The sequence below is a fragment of the Rhincodon typus genome, chromosome 30 (assembly GCF_021869965.1).
Source record: "Rhincodon typus isolate 14 chromosome 30, sRhiTyp1.1, whole genome shotgun sequence".
Lineage (NCBI taxonomy): Eukaryota > Metazoa > Chordata > Chondrichthyes > Orectolobiformes > Rhincodontidae > Rhincodon > Rhincodon typus.
Genome location: NC_063361.1, coordinates 2039468 through 2055740, shown reverse-complemented (window position 1 = coordinate 2055740; position 16273 = coordinate 2039468). Strand labels below are relative to the sequence as shown.

Here is a 16273-nt window from a genome sequence, read left to right as displayed (position 1 = left end):
GTTTCGGGCCTAGACCCTTCTTCAGAAAAAATTTTTTCTGAAGAAGGGTCTAGGCCCGAAACGTCAGCCTTCCTGCTCCTCTGATGCTGCTTGGCCTGCTGTGTTCATCCAGCTCTACACCTTGTTATCACAAACAAGATGTAGCTGGAGTTGGAGAATGTGGGGGCAGTGGGATGTAATCAAAGTGGAGACAGAGGTCGTTCTCTGAAATTGTTAAACTGAATTAAAGTCCTCAAGGCTGTGAGGTACCGAAGCAGGAAATGAAATGTTGCTCCTCCAGCTTGCGTTGAGCTTTTTTGAAACACTGTAGCAGGCCTAGGAAATGTTAGTATAGAATTGTGATGGTTCATTGATATGGCAAGTAACTGGTAGTTTGGGTCATTCTTACAGACAGCACGGGGGGGTTCCACAAAGCGGTCACCCAGTCCGTGTTTCGTCTTGTCAATGTAAAAGAGATTGCACTGAGTAGTGAATACAATGGACTGGATTGATAAAAGTACAAGATAAAATGCTTCTTCACCTAGAAGGTGCTTTAGGACTCTGGACAGAGAAGAGATGAAAGAGCAAGTGTTACATCTTCTAAAGTTATATGGGAAGGTGCTTTGTGGTGGGATTGAGGGGTGAGGGTTGCTGTATTGGCAAATGGAGGGGTTGAGGAGGAAGTCCATCATACAGCACAGAGACAGGCCTTTTGTTCCAAATTATTCCCACCGATCAGACATCCCAATTTAACCTAGTCCCATTTGCCAGCATGTGGCCCATATCCCTCTTAAACCTTTCCTTTTATATACCCATCCAGATGCATTTTAAACGTTGTAATTGTTCCCACCTCTTCGGGCAGCTCATTCCATACACGTACCACCCTCTGCGTGAAAAAATTACCCCTCAGGTCCTTTTTAACTTTGTCCTCTCACCTTAAACCTATGCCGTCTAGTTTGGCTATGCACCTTATCCATGCCCCTCATGATTTTATAAACTTGTATAAGTCCAGCTGTCAGCCTTTGACGTTCCAGGGAAAAATAACCCCAGCCAATTCAGCTTCTCCCTATAACTCAAACCCTCCAGTCCCAGAAACATCCTTGTAAATCTTGTTTGCACCCTTTCAAGTTTAACAACATCCTTCCTTTAGAAGGGTGACCAGAATTATACCCAGTATTCTAAAAGTAGCCTCACAGTGTCCTGTACATCTGAAACACGATGCCCCAACTCCTATACTCAGTGTTATGAGCAATGAAGGCAAGCATACCAAACGCCTCCTTTACCACGCTGTCTATTTGCAATTCCACTTTCAAGGAACTGTGCACCCCTAGATCTCTGTTTGGCAACACTCCCCAGGGCCCTACCATTAACTGTATAAGTCTTGCACTGGTTTGCCTTACCAAAATGCAACATCTCGCATTTATCTAAATTAAACTGCATCTGCCACTCTTCAGCCCATTGACCCATCTGATCATGGTCCCATTATACTCTGAGATAACCTCCTTCACTGTCCACTAAACTTATCTATTTTGGTATAATCTGCAAGCTTGCTAACCATGCCTCCTATATATACATCCAAATCGTTTATGATTTCCGTTTTTAAGTTGTGTTTTGTGTAGACTCCAAATGTTGTTGGCGGATTCAAAGGAGTAATGATAGCAAAAACTAACAATTTTGCTTGGCAATGTGACTTCAAAATCCAGTTCGATTTCAGGATCTTTTAGCAGAATTTAATCATTTCCACAGCTACCTTCTAAGGTGATTTTAAACTGGCAGAAGTTACAGTATATTGTCAAATTTGACGTACAATGGCAACAATCATTTTTTACACAGAAACTTAGATGAAAGGTCAAAATGGCAGATACAAAAATGTATGAAAACAAGACGTCGAAGTAACTCAAGGAAACCCTGAAGTAATCAGATCCTATGTGGATACACCTGTTTTCCTACTCCTGGCAAAAGATTGTGAAGAAACAGCAGAACTGTCATTAATGCAAAGCAGTTTTCAATTGACAATTTTGCAATTTTTGATCCTCTTCAACCCCCAAATTGAAAATTGCAACAAGTAGCTAACTCCAGAAGCAAAATCAAGAAAGGACTGAGTTTACATTTATAATTTAGGCATTTAACAAAAACTGAGAAGAAAATGTATACAGAGGTATTTTCAAAAATGGTAAGTTACTCCTTCTACAAGAAAAATAAACTTGATAAACCATATGGATTTCTAGCTTACCCCTTCAAATCACTCAATTCCGTTTGGCATACACGGTATGTTATTGCCCACACATTTATGAATGGTAAGCAAATAAATAAAACTGCTCGGAGTGCAGCAGTGTGTGGAAAGATTACATTAAACTTAGAAATGCAAAACAGTGAGGAGAATAATAAGACTGTTGTACAACATAATCTGACAAATTGGGCAGGCATATCACACATAGATGCAGCACAGAAATAGGTCAGTCAGCCCACTGACTCCATACTGACATTTATGATTCTCAAACTTCTTCCCATTCTTCTCCTAACTCCATGATGTGGAGGTACCTGTGTTGGACTGGGGTGGACAAGGTCAGAAATCACATGACACCAGGTTATAGTCCAACAGGTTTGTTTGAAAACACAAGCTTTCGGAGTCCTGCTCCTCTTCCAGGTGTCAGTGAGTGAGGTAGTAATAGACACAGAATTTATAAGTAAAAGATTAAAGGGCCACATCGCTGATGAGGATGTACGAAACAAACCTAAGATGCTGTTAAATCTTTAATCAGTTGATTAATATGTATATGTAAATCCCTGAATTCCTTTGAAGTCACTGTCCTGAGAGAACTAAAAGTTTTATTAGGGTGAAGAGGAGGTGACATTTTAGTTAATGCATGTTAGGTGTGAGGCCTTGTTTAGAATCTGTTAGTGTTTTGGTTTGGAGTCAGACTGGTTTTATTTCTAAAGTAGGAATTTATAAAACGCCACATTGACTGTTTATAAATTGTGTGTGTTTTTGAACACCTGAAGAAGGAGTAAGGCTCTGAAAACTTGTGTTTTCAAATAAACCTGTTGGACGATAACTTGGTGTCGTGCGATTTCTGACCTTAGCTCTTTATCAGCATAACCTTCTATTCCCTGCCCCCTCATCTGCTTGTTACCTTCCCTAAATGCGCTTATAACAATTCCTTCAACCACAGCCTATGGCAGTGATTTCCTCATTCTCACCATGTCTTTGGGTGATGAAGTTTCTTCTGAGTTCCCTTTTCGATTTCTTGGTGAATATCTTACATTGTTGTCTAGTTATGCTCTTCCCACAAGAGAAATATTCTCTCTTGCACTCTATTTCAACATTTCATAATCTTGAAGGCCTCTATTACATCATCACTTCGTCTTCTTTTTCCCAGAAGCAAAAGAATGCTGCCTGTCAATTCTTTGCTATGTGTATACTTACACATTTTTGGCCTCACTTTCAAAAGTTTACTCTGCACCCTCTCCAGTGTCTCTATATCCTTTTCATAATATTGTTAGCAGAGCTACACACAGTCCTCTTAAATATGCTGTAACCAAATTTCAATACAGATTTAGCTCAAAATCCTTACTTTACAATAATATCACTGTAGACGTAAGGCTAAGAGCTTGGTTTGCTTTATTTTATGGCTTTTCTAACCTGTGGCACAACTTTCACTAATTAATGTATTTGCGCTCTGAATCCGTATGTTATGTGTAGTGAACTTCATTTGCCTCGGCATTGACAATGGAATCATGTGCACGTTTAAAAATTGTGGTTTTGATTCCAAAGTTGAAATCCTTAATCTAAATTGTGAACAGCCGTAGTCCCAACATTAATCTTTGTGGAACATCAATTCCCAGCTTCTGCCACATTTAATGAGCGTATTTTACTACTGCCACTCTCTAATTTCTGTTTTAAAGTTAGTTAGTAATTCAATCCCACACTTGTCCTACTGTGCATTCCCTGACCTTATTTGTTAGTCTATTAAGGCACCTGATCAAGGGCCTTTTAAAAAACCAGATAAATTATATATACTATAATACTATCGACTGCTCTTTCTTACTTGTTGAAAGATTCAATTGATGAATCTTGAATCTATCATCAAGGAAGAAATAGCAAGACATCTAGATAGAAATTGTCTCCATGGGCAAAAGCAGCATGGATTCATGAAGGGCAGGTCATATTTAACTTACTAGAATTCTATGAAGACATTACAAGCACAGTGGACAAAGGGTACCCAGTAGATCTGGTGTGTCTAGATTTCTAAAAGGTATTCAACAAGGTGCCGCACAAAAGGCTGCCGCGGAAGATAAAGGTGTACGGCGTTACGGGCAACGTATGAGCATGGATAGAGGATTGGTTAACTAACAGGAAGCAACAACTGGGGATAAATGAGTGTTTTTCTGGTTGGCAATCAGTGATTAGTGGTGCGCCTCAGGGATCAGTATTGAGACCACAATTGTTTAGAACTTGCACAGATGATTTGGAGTTAGGGACCACGCGTAGTGTGTCAAAGTTTGCTGATGACACGAAGATGAGTGGTAGAGCGAAGTGTGCAGAGGATGCTGAAAGTTTGCAGAGGGGATATAGATAGTTTGAGTGAGTGGGCAAAGGTCTGGCAGATGAAGTACAATGTTGATAAATGTGAATTCATCCATTTTGTTAGGAATAACAGTAAAAAAGATTATTGCTTGAACGCTAAAAAATTGCAGCATGCTGCTGTACCTTTGAAGATGCTTGAATCACAGAAGGTTGGTTCGCAGGTGCAGCAGGTAATTAAGAAGGCAAATGGAATTTTGTCCTTTGTTGCTAGAGGGATGGAGTTTAAAAATAGGGAGGTTATGTTACAGCTGTATAGAGTGCTGGTGAGGCCACACCTGGAGTAATGCGTGCAGTTTTGGTCTTCTTACTTAAGAAAAGATGTGCTGGCACTGGAGGGGGTGCAGAGGGGATTCACTAGGTTGATTCTGGAGTCGAGAAGGTTGGCTTATGAGGAGAGACTGAGTAGACTGGGATTATATTCATTGGCATTTAGTAGAATGAGGGGGCATCTTATAGAAGCATATAAAGTTATGAAGGGAATTGATAAGATTGAAGCAGGGAGGATGTTTCCACTAGCGGGTGAAACTAGAACAAGAGGGCATAGCCTCAAATTAGGGGGAGCAGATTTAGGACTGAATTGAGGTGGAACGTCTTCACCCAAAGGGTTGTGAATCTGTGGAATTTCCTGCCCAGTGAAGTAGTTGAGGCTTCCTCATTGAATGTTTTTAAAGCTAAGATAGATATTGTTCTAAATAGTAAAAAAAATTAAGGGTTATGGTGAGAGGGTGGGTAAGTGGAGCTGAGGCCACAAAGAGATCAGCCATGATCTTATTGAATGGTGGAACAGGCTCGAAGGGCCAGATGGCCTACTCCTGCTCCTTAGGTTCTTATGTTCTAAGTTAATTAAACAAGTTTTTCCCTTTGAATCCATGTTGATAATTCATTATAGTGTTTCTCTTTTCGAATTGTCCCCTCTGTTCTCTGCAGTAGTAGGGATTCCAGCTTGGCGAAGCAACCAACCACAACATCCACAACCCGAGCTACAAATCTACTCTAAAACCTTATTAGCTAGATGTTTCAATTGAAATTTAATACAAAGAGCCATGATATTTTACTTTTAAGTAGGAAAAGTGAGAAGATGCAATATAAGCGAACTAATACAATTTTTAAAGAGGTTGCATGAACAGATACCTGGGATATACATACAATCAAAGATTTATGTAAGACAAATTGAGGGGGCTGTTGAAAAGCAGTTAGATCATTGGCTTTATATTTAGATTGTCACCTGCAAGTTCATCTCCTGGTCTAACAGTGTCCTGTCTTGATACTACTGTCCATTCATTGATCAAACACCTGGAAGTTCCTTCATGACAACACTGGACTCAATAGGAATATGACTTATCATCACATTCTTGAGGGCAGTTAGGAATGGGTAAAAATGTCTGGCCTTGCCAGTGATGCCCACTTTTTAGGAAAGAATTTTTTAAAAACTACAAAGGGTACAAAAGCATGGAAGTTGTTCTTAGCCTTTGTCAAGCACTAGTTAAGTCCAGGATGGAAAATCATGGCCAATTTAGGACATTATTCTTTAGGAAACATTAGGAGAATGTGCAGCATAGATTTACTAGAATGGTACCAGAGGCTAAGGAACTTCAGTTATATGGAGAGACTAAAAAAGCTGGGGTGATGTTCTTCAAGGTGAAGAGGTCAATGAAAGAATTTAATAGAGATGTACAAAATCATGAAGGGCTTTGATTGAATAAATAATTAGACTGGCAGAAGGTCAGTAAACGGAGGACACAGATCAAAGGTAATTGGCAAAATAAACAAGTGACAGAATCAAAAACAGTGACATAGTACAGTCTGGAATGCATCACGTGGCAGTAGTAGATGTGGATGGATAAATAACTATCAATAAATACTTGAACGGGGACAGTTTTCAGCACCCTGCAGAAGAACAAGAAAGTGGAATTGTGGTCAAAGATTGGGCATGATCCTATTGATAGCAAATCAAGCACCAAATGCTACCCTCCTACATCTTGTTTCCTTTTGTTATAAACCAGCACAACCAATAATCTCCTATGCTATATCGTTTGACAATTCTATAAACCAAGTAGTAGTTTATTTTGCGCATGAAGAGTCAAAACAGTGCTGTGCTTTTATAACTCTACTTGCGTCCTTTATCCCTCCTGTCATTTGTCTCCTCACACTGAAATCCCAACAAGAACAATAACTTGCATTTAATTCTAACTTTTAATGTAGAAGTGCTCTATAAAGTCACAATTTAAAAAAAAGAGATTTGGGGAACCAAAAAACATTAAGACTGTTGACCGAAAGGTTGATGAAATGTATTAAGGATGGTTATGAGAGAGGGGAAAGCTCGTGATTTAAGAAGAGATTTCAAGAGCATTAAGTGTAAAATGCTGAAACCTGTTGATGAGACCATGGAGTAAAAGGAGTTGAACGTCTGGGATGGTTCTTGAATTGATGGTGGTTTCACAGATAGGGAGAGACAAAACCCTGAGAGGACTTAGATATTATCATTCTCACTAACTGACGATGTTGTGCACTTAACTGCATTCAATTGAATATGTGCCTCTCAAGTTCCACTAGTTTAAGTTTTTAAAAAAAAACTCTTCCTCTGATTTCCCCTGGCTACTGTATTCTGTAATTTGTGTGTTTTGGAGCCTGTATTGTGTGTCCAGTCCTGGAGTAGGACTTGAATACATATCCTACTATCTCAGAAGCAAGTGTGCCACCTACTGAAACAAGTCAATAGTTTATTAAGTGATTCTTCAAATAAAGTAAGTATATACCATGTTGATGTATTAATTTAGAACAGCATGAAATACTTCACTGTCTCATCATGTGGACAGTATGTAATTTGAGCACACCTTTTTCTGTCTTTACAGTTTCGTAATTAAAAGTGTCTTTGTTTTCTCACACTTTCTGCTACAAAATCTCCTTCGCGTTTCTGCACCTATCAGTTTCTCCATCCTAAACTCTCATCCATATCTATAATGGATACTGCCCCAGTAAACCTGACACACTACACCCTCCTGCCAGCTGTGGCACTGCAGAGGTCAACGCATAAAATGCTTCAAATATTTAGCAGGGAGAGAAACGGAGTTTATGTTTCAGGTCGCTGAATTATCATCGGAACTAAATACACCTGAAATGTTAACTCTTATTCCTTGTCCACAGATTCTGCCAGACTTCAGAGATTTCATTATATTTACAGCATTTTCTGTTATTATTTCAGATTTCCAGGAACCGCAGTGCTTTGCTTTTACAATAATGTGACATTGCAGTGCCTCTGCTCTGCATCTCCCACTAGTCATGCTTTCCACAAGGAAATTCCTACACTCCAACCAGCTGTACTTTTCCACTTCCTGGACTGTGTCAGCTGTCCTATTTAGCTAGATGTGATGTCAAGTTGCAATATAAATATAAACAAGGGCAATTTATTTCTCTAATGCAGGGACTATATAACACATGCCCATTTTTCTAATTATTTCACTACCCTTGACTTGACCTGAAAATTAAACTTGTTTTTGACTCTTCATGTGCAAAGTAACAGATGATTGACTATTTTGTAAAGTAATTGTAACTTACTTCAAGTTATAAATATCTAATTGATGCGTGGAGCACCTTGTGTATAGGACATTGAGTTTTAACTTATTTCCTTCATGGTACATTCCCTGATATCTTTCACACTATACCCAAAGCATTTCCACTGGAACAAACCCTGACGTCCCCCACCTTATGGTCAAACTGGATGAAAGCGTACATCTACCCACAGGCACATTGCTCTTTGCACGTAGGGTGGGGGCACTGGGGAGGCGGATGATGCCCTTACGTTGAAGAATTGCAGTTGAAGAGTGTGGGACAGAATCTTGTCTTGGCGTGCATTCTAATCTATTGCACTAAAGCCTTCAAGTAACTTTGAGAGCTATACTCCTTTTCACCGTACAGTTTAATTATAATCTTGTATAACATTTTGAACAAAGATATGGCTGTAGCTTCTTTAGAATGGAACCCGTAAAAGGATACTTTCATTGTTATCATTATAGTCATACTAGAGAGTTTGAAATGCAAGTCTGAACCATTGATAGAAATATTAACAATTGTGTCTTTGACTTTTCGGAAGCTGTGGTTTTCCATATTTTCATCTGTTATTAACTTGCATCCGACATCTGGACTGGAGCTGCTAGTAGCAGAATGCCAGTCTTGCATTGTGAAAAGGTTATTAATTGTCTCTTATCAGCTGTTAATGTTGAGCGTACTTACTTTCTCTAGAAACCTCTTCAGCACTCAGTGTGTGAATCCGGGAGGAGTATGTTTTAGAGCTTCTCATTATCCGCAATTTCTGGGTATTCTACTGAAAGTTTTAATAAATAATTTGTATATTAGGGCCCAAGTCTTCGGGGCAAGAGCTGCCAATAAATTAGTAGCACCAATTAAATTATCAGTCCATGTGAGTAGGCAGACCATTTTGGTCAGTGTGTGGACACAGAGTGATGATCTCATGGAGGTATCACTATAATGCACAGTGAGTACATTAGCTATAGGTTGGTCAATGTCCAGAAACCATTCTAAAAATCAGTGTTTACTTTCATGCATTCAGTAGCTCTGAGAGACCCATTATGTAGGGACCTGCTGACCAGGACCACTGTAATATATTTTTTTTGTTGGGATATCACATTTGGAGAATTTTCTTTTGTTTATTCCTTCATGGCAAACGAACATCACTGATAAGGTCAGTATTTGTTGTCCATCCAAAATTGTCCTTCAGCTGAATGGCTTGCTATGGCAGTTTGGAGTCAACCACATTTCTGTGCGGCTGGAGTCACATGGTGGCCGCACAGGGCTAGGACGGCAGACTTCCTTCTCTAAAGGACATTAGTGAAGCAGTTGTTTTTATGGCAGTTGATAATAGTTTGTACCATTACTGAGCTTTCAATTTCAGGTTTATTAATTGAACTTAAATGCTACCAGCTGCCAAGGTACATATATGATAGATAGCTATCTGGAGTCATTTGCATATTCTATCTTAAAAGTAGGTTCTCCTACCATTGCCACTTTGGGACAAAATGATGGCTAAAATGTTCACAGGGGTGTTGCTCAATTTGTTTATGTTACACATTACTGCCCCCTCACCCATATGCAAGGATTTGACATTCCAGTGAATTGTACAAATGTCTTTTAACGTAGTGTGACTGGTGCTTGCTCCTACTACTAACTTGATCAGTTCCAGCTTGCGCAGGATGATGTATAACTAGTTGATACTGGACCAGACAACCGTCTAACCAACTCTAAAACTCAAATCTCCTGCTCTGTTTTCAAGTATTATCTGCTTTTCATTTTAATTCTGCCTGTATTAACTGTCCTGTAGGCATCTCATGCCATGTGTTTCATATGCTGCATACAGCATTTGTGTTCAATATGTGCCCACCCAAACTCATGTTGTTAAACTTGAGCTCAATTCCTCCAGTTCTGTAGTTTGTGACAGGCTTGAAAATTTTTGTTATTTATAACTGTGAAGAGCATGGTCAACAAACCTTGGGAATGGGGCTAAGATTTAGTTCTTTATCCAGTCACTGATAAATGTGAATCACATTTTTAGCTGTTTAAACACCTAATTACAGAACTGAATGTCTGACAAGTTGTGCTGAGCTGAGAACTGGTTGTGTGCTGAGTAGAGACTTCATAGGAGTATGCCAAGCAAATTGCTAACATCTGGAAAGTAGTTTGAATTCTGTTGATGGCCTGCAATTGAATTCATGGAAGGCCTGCATGTGAAGTGCTATAGTTTGAGAACGCTTTGAAATTAATGTTTTGTGGAATAGTTACAATGTTCAGATATTCACTTTCTTTTATGCTTTGTGCCTTTCAGGTTAATTCTTTGCCTGCAGAGAAATTGCAGGAGATCCAAAAGGCCATTGAGCTATTTTCTGTTGCCCAGGGTCCAGCAAAGAGCATGGAGGAGGCCACCAAACGGAGTTACCAGTTCTGGGACACCCAGCCAGTGCCAAAACTTGGTAGGTATCTGCAATATAGAAAGCTTTTTAAAGGAAGTATTAAGCCTGATCAGGTTGAATGTAACATGGCCATAATATTTGCAGTATCCCTTGAAGGAATGGAGCAATGCTGAAACATTTTAGTGTTGGTGAAACTCTTCCGTTGATAGAAATGTAACTCCCCTGCTTTTCCTTCCTCATGTATCACTCCTCTATATTACTCTCTGTAAACTTCAATTCTTTCAAAGTTATGCCATACTAATGTTCACTGACCTACATTTGTTCCCATTCGTAATACCTTGAATTTAAAAACTTTCATCTTTCTTTTGAAATGACTCCATGGCTTCGTAACTCCTTATTTCGATTACCTCCTCCAGTTTTGCAAGATCTGAGGGCAGGCAATTGCCTAGTGATACTAAGGGAGACAATGGCTTAGTGGTATTATCGCTGGACTGTTAATCCAGAGACCCAGGTGATGTCCTGGGAACCTGTGTTCGAATCCTGCCAAGGCAGATGGTGGAATTTGAAATCCATAAATGTCTGGAATTAAGAGTCTAATGATGACCATGAATCCGTTGTTGGGTTTTTCCAACAATCATTGGGTTTATTAATGTCCTTTAGGGAAGGAAACTGCCATCCTTATCTGGTCTGGTCTACATATGACTCCAGGCCCATAGCAGTGTGCTTGACTCATAACTGCCCTTTGGGCAAATAGGAAAGGGCGATAAATGCTGGCCTAGTCCTCATGCCGTGAATGAATAAAATAAATCTGAGATCACTGCTCCTCCGTTCCCAATTGTATCATCCACTTTTGTCTTTAGCTGCCAAAATCCTGAACTCTGGAATTGCCTGTCTAAATATCTCTGCCTCTTCACACCTCTTGCTCCTCCTTTAAGATATTCCTTAAAACCAACCTCTTTGATATAACTTTTGCTCACCTGACCGAATATGTGACCAGCCACCAAAGCCTGTGCTCATTTCAAATTTTTACCTCCAATAAATCCTTACTGTCTCTGTTAGATAGCTATACCGCCATGAATTTCTTTGGAGATACTGAGGATCCTGCATCTGTGAAGGTGGTCCTACAACATTATCTCCTCACCTGTTCTTTACTCTTGTGAAACTTGACAGAAGGGACTAGCTGACTAGCTCTTCCAAGAGCTGGCACAGACACAATTGGCCATGTGGCCTCCTTCTGTACTGTAAAATCCTATGTTTCTATAAGTTTATTATTCATTCCAGAGTTGGCCCTGTCTTAAACAGTCAGAAATATCATTAGGGAGCATGAATGATGGGGAAATGTACAACTCTTTCCCCACAAAAGGATAAAATGCTGTTTTATTGAAATATTTAAGACACTGGCTGTAATTGAATGGTAGCAATCAGCAGCAGAGTGCTCAGAGGATAATAGGGCTGGATGAAGTTACCTTCGTTCCCTGATTTTTAATTAACAAGGTCTTCATTGCAGTCACGCCTTCTCCATCTTAAACTTCACTACAGCAAGTTATGGGTTCATGTTATGCAAGAGAAGGTATTCACAAGTGGAGTTCACCTTTCTTGCAAACCTATTGGCTATCAAAGTGACTGTGGCAGTCTGGGTATATTGCTTATTTTCCTCGAACATTGTCTGTGATAGTGATCCTCCCTGAATACCCTGTCCTTTGTTTTGTTCATCAGGTCTAGATCTATTGACCTCCCCCCATAACTTACCAATAACCAATTTTTGGAATTCTTCACCACAGATAGTTATTGAAGCTGGGTTGTTAAGTATATTCAAGGCTGAGGTATGCAGATTTTAATCAGTAAGGGAATCCAATGTTATGGGGAAAAGGCTAGAAAATGGATTTGAGGGTTACCAGGTCCACCATGATCTCGTTGACTGACAGAGCAGAGTAGAATCGCCTATTTCTGCTTCTACATCTTATTGTTTTATGTACCTTCAACCAGTGGAATTGTTACATGCCCTATAACTCGTGTAGGGTAACATGCTATCTGTCCATAATCTGTGTAGATGGTTGTATCTGACAACTGGGATAGCAATGGAGGATGTGCCCAAAAGAAAGATTGTGCTCTCACAGTCTTGCAGTCTAGATTCTTCTTCATGCAGAATGAAATGAACTCTCTTCTTGTTTTGCAGGTGAAGTAGTGACAGTCCATGGCCCAATTGAGCCAGACAAAGATAATATTCGACAAGAGCCCTATAGCCTACCGCAGGGATTTCTATGGGATGCCCTAGACCTTGGGAATGCTGAAGTGGTAAGTCATTGTTGAATGAGTGCACAGTGCTTGCTCTAAAAGATTTGTCTTTGGTGCCTTGATGGCCTGAATATCCAAATTGAATGGACTATGTGTGATCTTCTAAGTACTAGGAGGACATTGCATGCTGCATTCTGTTAAAACAGTCCCTTGCCCTCGGGCTGGGATCAAATCCCCTCCAGCCACCAATTCAGAGTTGTGCAGAGTCTGATCTGGTCCTGGGGGCCACAGTTCCACAGTATAAAACCACATTCAGTTCAGTACCAACTAGTAGTAATTTCTCAGTCCCAGTCAGACCATGGAATATTGGTGTAAGAACTGGGAATAAAATGTCACTGTTGGAAGAGGACATTGCTGTAAGATTGGCACTGAGGTACATTGTTTGGATAGAGAAGGGAGAGATTAAACTGTGCAACTAACCTATGTTGTAGCTGACCTGGAAGTTTTCAATGCTAATACAAGGTGCTTGATGTGGAATGGGTTCATTCATCAGATTTAATATCACATATCTTGGCATAGAGAAGATTTGATGGTAGAATGGATGGTATGGGGCAAGGTAATCCAATAAATTGGTGTGCTCTTGTGCTGCAAAATAGAGTGGTGGGGCTTGGATTCATAGCTGTGATCAGCCTATGTCATGTGTTCTGGGGAATTCCTTCATTATTCTGTATGGGGGTTCCGATCCCTGATGAAGCTCTTCAGAGCAATATGCTTCCTCCCAGCTGGCCTGGTTACTGGGAACACAAAAAGTCTCGATGGATCTGAGCATCATGAACAAAGCTGCTGATCTGTGACTATGACAGAATAATGATCAGAATCCTAACTTGATTTATTGTTGTCACATGTGGTGAGATACAGTGAAAAGAATTGTTTTGCATGCTAAAAGGGTAGATTTTCTGACGTGCATCAGGGTAGCAGAACAGAGTGCAGAATGTACTGTTACACCTACAGAGAAAGAGCAGAGAGAGAGAGATCAGAATTTTCATTTGAGAGGGCCGTTCAAAAGTCTGAAGGTATTCTTGAATCTATTCATATGTGTATAAGAGTATAAGCAATATTAACAGTCACATAATCCATGTAGAATCTGACCCAAAAACATGAAATGGAGGAAATGTTCAACAGGTCAAGCAGCAATTTGAAGCACAACTATTCCCTGACCTGCTGAGTGTTGGCAGTGTTTTATGTTTTTATTTCAATTTCTAGTATTTGCAGTGTTTTCCTGTTAAGTGATTTTTGACTCATGCAGTACTGCTAACAAGTGGATTGCATATCAATTAATATTCCATCGGCTGTCTGCTTGTGAGAGGATCAAGAATATACTGGGAATGTATTGCATAGCTTTCGTGGAATGCTGGTTTGAAACAAACACTATTTCAGAGTATGTGCAACAAAGTTGTTTAATTAAAAAGCTTTTTGTTATGTCAGCAACTTGAGGTAAAGTTACAAGTAGTGTCTCGCTAAAACGTTCTATGTACGTGCAATATGTTGATTTATTTGACCATAAAGCGCTGACGGGATGCGCTGTGTCAAGCTAGGGTATCCTACTATGGCTGATAGCTCAGCTGATTTTAAGGTTTTGTCCTAAAGCTGACCTGTATGGTGCAGGGAGTGGGATGATCCTACAGTGCACAAGGATCTGTTCCAATAGGACTCCGGCTTCTTTGTGCTGATATAGCAAAGAAACACTGGAGTATGAGGAGGCCATTCAGCTCCGCCATTCATCACTATCATGGCTGATTGTCCAACTCAATAGCCTATTCTTGCTTTCTCCCCATAACCTTAGATCCTATTCTCCCCTCGTGCTATATATAGCCTCCTCAAGTGTTTTGGCATCAATTACTTCCTGTGGTAATGAATTCCACAGGCTCACCACTCTTTGGGTGAAGAAATGTCTCCGCATTTCCGTCCTAAGTGGTCTACCCCGAATCCTCAGACTGCGACCCCTGGTTTTGGGCACGCTCACGATCAGGAACATCCTCCCTGCATCTACCCTGTCTAGTCCTGTTAAAATTTTATAAGTCTGTATGATGTCCCCCCTCATTCGTCTGAACACCAGTGAAAACAATCCTAGCCTAGTCAATGTCTCCTCATACATCAGTCCCGCCAACTCCCCACTTAAATTCTTTACACTCCACTCCACTTGGCATAGATAAGCAATGTAAGCAGACATTATAAGAAGTAAGTTTACTTTTCAATAGTATGAATAAGACTTGGATTCAAGATTTTGAATTGTGAGGTTGTTCACCAACCATGTCTCATAGAAACAACAGATTTTTTTTTGTACAAATCCTATCTCCTTACTTGACATATGTACAGTGCAATGTTCTGCTACAACCCTAAGATGTATAACCTGTTTGTGTTTGAACACTCAGTTGAAGGAACTGTATACCCTGCTGAATGAGAACTACGTGGAGGATGATGACAACATGTTTAGATTTGATTATTCACCTGAATTTTTACTGTGGTAAGTAGAGTAACCAGTTACATGGCTAGATTTATAAATTTTCTTTCAACTGCAAGAAAATCAGTCCCAGTTCCAGTTCTAATCAAGGCTGTATTTGATCTGGACATGTTAGCATTCTTGGATCAAGTGACATCACTTTCTAAAGTCTAGTACCATGAAGACCAGACGCAAAATACAGTCGTCTCTGCGCAACCAGTAACGTGCTCTAAGAAAATAATTATTGACCTAATAATGTGAGGGAGATGGGGTCTAAGTTAGCTCTATAATCGTCACCATTGTCTGAAGGAGTTAGGGTACCATACAGTCAGTGGGTGATAGGTTAGTGTGCAATTTGTACTAACTTATACTTTGCTACTTTTTCCTTTATTAGTTGGAAATTAAGGACCGTTCCTATTCCTCAGATAAGACTACCACCATTCCTTTAAATGCGAAATATTTAGAAATCGTTGAAGTTGAACAAAAGAGATTTAACATGTAATTATGATTGCTTTGTAAATACTATTCAATTGACTTTTCTAACAAAATTGTTTCCCTATAATCTGAACGAGTTAGCTAAAAATTTGAATTCTTCTCCAGTTCAAGATAGCTGACACATCATAGACACCGCATTATGGAATGATAAACAAGCCCTTGGAATATATAGAATATATGGCCCTTGGAATCTAGAATATGAGCCATATTAGTGTCACTGTAACTAGTTAGTTCAACATGCTTTGTGAAATTAAACTTGTAAATAAATATACATTTGGTACTGGTTTAACAGCAACTGACCTGTTGAAGACAGAAGCTTAGTACCAACAATAAGGAGAGTTCTGCACATCGAGTTGCACTTGGGGCCTCATTTTTGTTGGATCCCACGAACAACTGTTAAAAGTGTGGATAATGCTAGGCTGCTTCATGTGACTCGCTATTGGGTCCAGTACTAACCAGCTCAGTGAAAGAAAGTGAGCAGATGTTATCAATCAGTGCACATATGCTTTCAGGGTACATAGTTTAGTTTCCTTCATGATGAATTTAAGTAAATAT

At 39.7% G+C, this 16273-nt stretch overlaps 1 protein-coding gene across 1 annotated transcript in view; it reads left to right on the top strand.

Annotated features, from left to right (window-relative positions):
• LOC109933639 (glycylpeptide N-tetradecanoyltransferase 1-like) overlaps positions 1–16273 on the top strand; it is a 63679-nt gene that overhangs the window by 21264 nt on the left and 26142 nt on the right. Inside the window, exons 3-5 of the mRNA XM_020532662.2 lie at positions 10404–10548; positions 12665–12783; positions 15156–15247. Coding sequence (XP_020388251.2) covers positions 10404–10548; positions 12665–12783; positions 15156–15247 — 356 coding nt within the window. The remainder of the gene's footprint in view (positions 1–10403; positions 10549–12664; positions 12784–15155; positions 15248–16273) is intronic.